At 36.2% G+C, this 7605-nt stretch overlaps 1 protein-coding gene across 1 annotated transcript; it reads left to right on the top strand.

Moving 5' to 3' along the window:
- Nucleotides 1-4974: 4974 nt before the first annotated feature.
- LOC120200655 (probable glycerol-3-phosphate acyltransferase 3) lies at nt 4975-6685 on the top strand. The gene is made up of 2 exons (XM_039201435.1): nt 4975-5712; nt 5804-6685. Exons 1-2 carry the CDS (start codon nt 5017-5019, stop codon nt 6668-6670), a joined length of 1563 nt encoding a protein of 520 aa, XP_039057366.1. The 5' UTR covers nt 4975-5016; the 3' UTR covers nt 6671-6685.
- Nucleotides 6686-7605: the final 920 nt, after the last annotated feature.

Genomic DNA, 7605 nt, shown 5'->3' with positions numbered 1-7605 from the left:
TATTGATGTCTGCGACGCGAATGTGTTCTGCAGGGCGGTGGCTGTCGGTCTCGAGGAGAATTTCTTCGTATCACTGGTTATGACTCCTCGCTGTCATCATCATCACCACCATCATCGTCGTCATCGTAGTCATCCTGAGTAGGTACATTAGGTTGATGAGGAGCTGAAGACGATGAAGCACCTCCATAGAATAAGGACCCTGAAGGTGTATGACTGACTATCCCACCGGCCTACGAAAACTGGGAAAACTCATAAAACTCAGACATCGCTGAGTGTGAAAACTGTACAGGAGGTGTTTGTGTTGTGGCCATGGGTGATGAGGCTAAACCCGCCAAATATCCAACATATGAACCCTAAGTCGGATCTACAAACATAGATCCATAATAGCCTCCAGGAGGGGTCATCTGTGACGGTGACGGCAACAGGGTCATAAAAGCATGTGAAGGCAGCGGCGGTGACATCTGGTAATGGAAAGGTGGTGGTGGCATAATTTATGGTTGTGGTATGTAAGTCGCTGGATACGGTGGCTGCTGTGAATGTCCTGCTGGTACAGCTGAGGATGAACCAGATGCACCTGTTCTCCGTCCACGAGTCGGGGGACGATGGTGCTATGTCCGTGAACGTCTCTATCGACGTCGCAGAAAGGTCTGCCCTCGTACATCCTCAGGAAGCAGAAATGGTTTTCCGTTACTGTTGAACCACTCGTAATAACCATCAGCAACCATCAAGAGGTCAAGTAAAATGGGCTCTCTATGGGGAAGGCACCAATGTCGATCCTCCCACAACACGACCCACGCATGATGCCTCACCAGCCAATTTGTATCTGTCTTGCCACGTCTATTTGTGCTATGTAACTCGTCCATATTGTGAGGTGCTTCTGGAATTGGTTGAAAATGACCAAATTGCCGGAACACGCGATCAGTGGAGTGCCACTCGACGGTCGCATAACAGATCAAGGGGATCATCGCCATCCAAACATCTGATGGGCCCCTCAACTCATGTGGGATCACCGCCCTCACATCATCAGTAGAATATGACACCCATTCAAACTAAAACAAATATATATAATTTTATCAAAATATTAATCTAATTATATAACTATAATCTAAAATCGATTTTTAAACATTAAAATTCATACCTGTGTGACAGCCATCTTATCGATTAACACCCTCATTTTTTCTAAATCATCAGGTAGCTCCTGATGATTTTTCCTATCAATAGACCACCTATTCAAGAAAAATAATTTCTTATTCACTGTATAAAATTATTAATATACAAAATCAGTTTTATAATTACCTCAGGAGTAGCAGAAATACGAATGGGTTCTTGACAACGGGACATAAAAAGGACAATCGATACCATGCCCAAGACTGCATCAGTAGGAGACATCCGCTAATAGCATTACGCCTGTAGTCAATGGCTTGACACATCTCCCTGTATAGGTAAGCCAAAACTGTCGAGCCCCAACTGAGTGATCCGACCAGATGAAAGTCGCCAAGATGCTGCAAACACATACAATGAACTTGGTTGCGCGATTTGTCTGGCATCAACAACCCTCCTATCAACTACAGTATGCATGCCCGTGCATACTGTTTAACTTCATCGTCAGACGCGTCCTCACTCAACTCCCAAAAATTGGCATCTAACCAATTTAACGGTATCCGTCCACCATTAAAGTTTTCCGGGACACGTACTAGACTAACCCAACACAAAGTAGTCCAAGAATCGGAAGCTATCCCTGATATCATACCTCCATCCACCGAAAACCCCAGGTGCATAGAAACAACCTCAAGCATGATCGTGAACTCTCCGCATGGAAGATGGAATGTGTGAGTCTCCGGCCTCCACTGATCTACTAAGGCAGAAATAAGGTCTGGTTCTATCTTACAGTGACCCTGATATCTACCTAGGTGACCGAATCCAGCCTCTACTAAATACGATATTACACGAGTAGGTATAACTAACTTAAGGTTCCTAATAAAAGGATCTAATATACGGTCTCTCTCCTAAAATAAATAATTACACAAATTAATTTTTAAACTAATAAACATGCATTAAATAAATTAATTAATTAAATTAAAACGTTAAAATGTTACCGTATCAGCAAAGTGTCGAGATATAAGATTTTCATCCAACCAAAGTAGACCTCCTTCTATTTTATATCTGTAAAAAAAATTAATTAAATAAAATATTAAGCAATTAAAATAATTAAATAAATTACTAAAAAAATACTAAATATAATAAAATATACCTTAATAATATAATATAAGAGTATTTGAGAGAAGTTGAGAGGATTTGGTGTGATAAAAGTGATTGAGAATTGGGGTATTTATAGGGACGGATGGGTGTGAACGGGCGGGGGTAATTTGGTAATTAAGGGTATAGCACGGGGCAGGGCCTACGCCTTTCTGACGCGTGTCAGAATCACAGGTAAGGTGCGGCCCCTGCGCCGCGTCATACCCTTAATTACCAACCTACCCTCGCCCGTTCACACGTGTATCCATGTCAGCATAAGGCACGTCGTAGGGGGCGCTCCTTACTGCAAAGGGTGTTAGATCGGGAAATATAGTCTAACTGGTGCCTAATTGGGAATATCAAATTAAAAAGATTATTTTTTGGGAAAAATGCCGTGAAACTGTTTCCTGCCAAGTGTTTTAAATTTTTAATAAAATATACTAAGGCCCCGTTTGGTTTACGTCATCTTTCATTCCTGGGAGGAATGTTTTTTTCCGGGTAACAATACCCATGTTTGGATGGGGTTACATTCCCAAGTGCAGGTAATGAATGAATACCAACAGTGGTATTTTTTTCCTATTTTCCCGAGAATATCAGTCCCCCTTCTCTCTTAGGTATTTGTTTATTCCCGGTCCCCTTGTCTAAAATACCTTCTCCCCGCTTGGTTCTGGCTGAAAGAAAATCTGTTTCTTCTTCGATTTGGCGTTCAGATTTGCTTCTGGTAAATTAGTCTCCCATCTCCCTTTTAGGTATTTGTTTCTGGCATCAATATTTTCAATATTTTTATTTGATCCTTGGCGTTGATATTTCAATTTGTTTCATTGTTCAATTTTTATGGGTTTATGTTTTCACTCTTGTTTCTGTATTTTTCTCTACTACTACACTGATTTGCCCATTATTGCTCGTTTTCTTGATGACTGTAGTGTTTAGCGTTTCATTGTTCTTTTCCTTTCTTATTCCATCAGTGACCCGACTGTAATGGAATCAGCTTTGAATAGAGATTTGAAACCCAGCTTCGAAATTAAACTCGAGCGTTGAAACTTTTTCAAGCTGTTCTAATTGGAACCCAAAAACTATAATTTGCACCTCAATTTCATCTTTTACGATTTTTGTCTTTGTCAAAAACTGTAAATTGCATTTTTAACTTTGTTAGTTTTAGTTTAGTTATATCCTCTTGATTTACGAGTACCTATAAAGAATATTTTATGACTCCAGTCTGACCTAAAAATTTAAAAAAATTAGCGAGTCAATTATTCGATCTAAAAATTCAAATATTTTCTATATAAACACTCAATAATTTTCAATCGGGTCGGCGGCTCGATGGGTTGGACATTTTTAAACACCCTTAGTTGAGATGGATGATTATAATTGATGGAGATCATAAATGTTGTGGTAGGAAAACATCATGCAACAATTTTCTCAAGTAAGACATCTTTTAAGTACTTTATTGATAGATTTTTATATTACAAGTTATAATTTTTTGGATAAATAGTATATGTTATGACTAATATCACTTAATAAAATCAAAAACACTTTGAATTAAATTTTTGTATAAAACTTTGGATGATATTTTAAAACAAAAAATAAAAAAAATACTGAGTAATTTTAATGGTTATAGAGAATGTTGTTCTTCCTAGAAGTCAATAATTCAAATATTTGTGTCTGCGGATATATGTTTGTTGTCAATAACTGCGAAAGATTATGAACAAATACTTATTTTAATAACACTAAACTTTAAAAAAATTGAATAATTGCAAAATCAACGACATGAATACATTTTCCTCAAAGAAAAAAAATATAATTAGTCTGTGTTTGAAGTTTGTCCGGAAACGGTAGGGGTGTAAACGAGCCGAGTAGAGCTCGGGTATTGCGGAGCTCGACTCGACTCGAAAACTCACAAACTTAAAATTTTCAAGCTCGACTTGAACTCGAAATTTTGAACTAAAGCTCATGAGCATCTAAAAAAAGTTCGAAATGAAAAATATATATTCTTAAACTGAACTCGATTGAAGACTCAAACTTGAACTTAAACCCTAAATACATGAAAATCTTACTATATTTTTAAAAAAAATCAATACAAAAAAGTTAATATTATTAATAATTTATTTTTTAAAATAAAATCTTAATATATTATATTTTCGAGCTGCTCGCGAGCTTTTCAAGTCAAGTATCAAGTAGCTCGTTTCGTCTCGTTAAAAACTCGAGTCGAGCTCGAGCTCGAGTTGTTCATTCGATCCGAGTATTTATCAAGCCTTGATCGAGTCGATCTCGAGTAGTTCGTGATTTGTCTCGTCTCATTTACAACCCTATGAAAAGTTGTGGTGAATCTAAAGGTGAAGAAGCATACGTAATTCTTAAATGTTTTTGGTCTAATATAAATTTATATTTTATAAGTTTAAATATTACATAATTAGGTCTTACTCCTAAATTTTGAAAGTAAATATTCTTGTATTTTCGAAGTTTAATAATTTAATCCATTTTAATATTCGATCCTGACTTCGATCTAAGAGAAGTGACTGTTGGCAGGTTTATATCAATTTCAAAGGTTACTAATGACCGGTAAGCGTCGTGGGGCAAGTTTTGTTAGATTACTTCAATATAACCCCATATATTAACTAAACTTTGTCAGTAAGCTATCAAAGAATCAACAACGGCAACGATTGTAGGAATTAATGAGCCATTCTCTTTCTTAAACAAATGATAACTAACGAACACCAATACTCATCCAGTATAAATTGTCGCCCTTTGTCACATTCCAAGACAAAAAATCAAAACAAAAATATGGCAAGAATTAAGATGTTCTTTCCACTGAAAGCTTTCTCCTTACTGTTTGAAAACCTGATTAACACATCAGGGAAATTGCCTTATCTAAGGTTCAAGGCGAGCAATGACACCCCTGCAAAGCAATTCAAGTTTGTCAATAACTCTTCGTTTACAGTTGAGGTTTCAGATCATACATTGGTTTTTCATTTGGAGGGTGCAGTTTTGAAGTCATATTCACAGTTCCCTTACTTCATGCTGGTGGCTTTTGAAGCTGGTGGGCCCATTAGAGCTCTCATCTTGCTTCTCCTGTACCCTCTGGCTTGCTTACTCGGCCATGAGCTTGGACTCAGACTTCTGGTTTTTGTCAGTTTTGTTGGCATTAAAAAGGATAAGTTTAGAGTTGGGAGTGCAATTTTGCCCAAGTTCTTCCTGGACGATGTTGGTGCTGTAGGGTTTGATATAGTGATGAAGTATGGAAGAAAGGTGGCAGTCACCGGAATGCCTAGAATCATGGTCGAATGTTTCTTAAGAGAATATTTGGGAACCGATGCTATCATTGCAAGAAACTTGAAGGAATTCCATGGCTACTTCTTGGGTTTAATGGAGGAAAATATTGATGCTGCTCAAGCTATAAACCAGAAAATTAGTACTCATAATATTGGCTTAGGCTGCTTCAGAAAATTCCATAACCAGAATTTTTTCTTACATTGCAAGGTAATGCTATCGCTTGTTCTTTTATTTGTTTGTGTCTCTCATTGACTGATCCTTTTATTAGTATATTTATTTATTGAAAGATTCTGAACAGGAAATTTACTTGGTGACTGAGGCAGAAAAGTACAATTGGCAAGTTCTTCCAAGGGAGAAATATATAAAGCCTTTGATCTTTCATGACGGAAGGTTGGCATTTAGGCCAACCCCATTGAAGGCCTTAGCTATGTTCCTTTGGCTTCCATTTGGTTTCCTCCTACACATCATCAGAATTATGGTTTTCACTTCATTACCTTTCAAGTTCTCTATACCTCTGTTGGCCTTCTCCGGCATGATAAATACGAAATTCGAATCTCGAGTCGGTCTGCTCAAAACCGAGGGAAAACCGAGAGGGGTGCTCTATGTGTGCAACCATAGAACATTGCTAGACCCAGTTTATATAACCATTGCTCTGATGAAGTCTGTCTCTGCTGTCACCTACAGCCTTAGTTGGTTCAGTGAGGTAATTTCCCCTATCAAGACCGTTCGGTTAACACGAAACCGAGAGAAAGATAGAGAAGTGATGAAGAAGATGTTGAGCAAAGGGGACCTAGTGGTTTGCCCTGAAGGAACCACTTGCAGGGAGCCCTATCTGCTGAGATTTAGTCCATTGTTCACAGAGCTGACCGATGAAATCGTTCCCGTAGCTATAAAATTGCAGGTCAGCATGTTCTACGGATCAACGGCGAGCGGATTCAAATGTTTAGATTCAACATTTCACCTAATGAATCCAAATCCTTCATGCATGATCATGTTTCTAAACAAGTTACCATGTTGGGAAACACATAATGCTGGAGGGAAATCAAGATTTGAAGTTGCCAATCATGTGCAGGGTCAAATTGCAACAGCTTTAGGATTCGACCGTACGGATCTTACAAGGAAAGACAAGTACATGATATTGGCAGGCAACAAAGGAATCATATAGGAGATATATCAAATATCAAAACGCATAAGCTTGTTCGTGATGATTGTTCGTTTGTAATCACCCCGTTTTCATTTAGGTTTGTTTTACGTTTAATGAAAATAATATCAGTGTATAGCAATAATAAGTTTTTGAAAGTAATTACGCATTGGACAAAAATATTATAAATCTTATGTTCTTTTTTTTATAATTTTAAAAATAATTAATCAGTGATCAATACTGCATTGATGCATAATAAAATGGTAATTTTCATCCACTTAGCACCCTTTTATCAAGATCGGGAAAATCATACAATTTGAGAATCTTTAGTTATTGGACGAGAAAATGAAAATTAGTAAAATGTGGACTTAAATTAGATATTGATTTAAAATTTGAATAATAATTAAAGTTGAATTCAAAATTTAGGATAAGTAAATTATAAATTAAATTTATTTTTAAAAATTAAATATTTATTAAATAGGAAGTATCATAAAATAAAGTTTATTGATGATAAGTATTTACTTTATTAATCTCCAAATTATGAAAGAGATGATTATTGGGAGAAGTAATCCTTTTGTCATTTGATGATGATTTTGTAAGGATATTAAAAGAATGTTGATAATATAATGGGTGAATCACTTTAAATCTCGTCTCTTAATTTTTAATAAGTAACATTGTCAATCGAGATTAGAGACACATGATAATGTTATCACGAAAAATTCAGTTTCAAGAAAATTTGTTGTTATGGGTTGTCTTAATAAGATTGGAGATATGCAAGGGTTTTGTTATAATTAATTTTCAGATGTGCCAAGATAATTATCAACTGATCCAATGATGCTTTCATACATATTTGAGGTTAATTATTTAAAAATATTTATGTCAAGAAAAAGATTATTATGTATTAACTTAAATTTTAACTAATAATTAAAATTTAATTTTATTAATAATTTTAGTGGTTT

Source organism: Hibiscus syriacus, unplaced genomic scaffold (assembly GCF_006381635.1).
Source record: "Hibiscus syriacus cultivar Baekdansim isolate YM2019G1 unplaced genomic scaffold, ASM638163v2 tig00006365_pilon, whole genome shotgun sequence".
Lineage (NCBI taxonomy): Eukaryota > Viridiplantae > Streptophyta > Magnoliopsida > Malvales > Malvaceae > Hibiscus > Hibiscus syriacus.
Note: the sequence above shows the minus strand (reverse complement) of the source record. Positions and strands in the feature narration are given on the sequence as shown.

Excerpts from the sequence above, each read along its gene's own strand:
- LOC120200655 (XM_039201435.1), top strand. The coding sequence starts at position 5,017 with ATGGCAAGAATTAAGATGTTCTTTCCACTGAAAGCTTTCTCCTTACTG. Across the intron at positions 5,713-5,803 it reads ATTTTTTCTTACATTGCAAG|GAAATTTACTTGGTGACTGA; the intron begins GTAATGCTATCG and ends GATTCTGAACAG.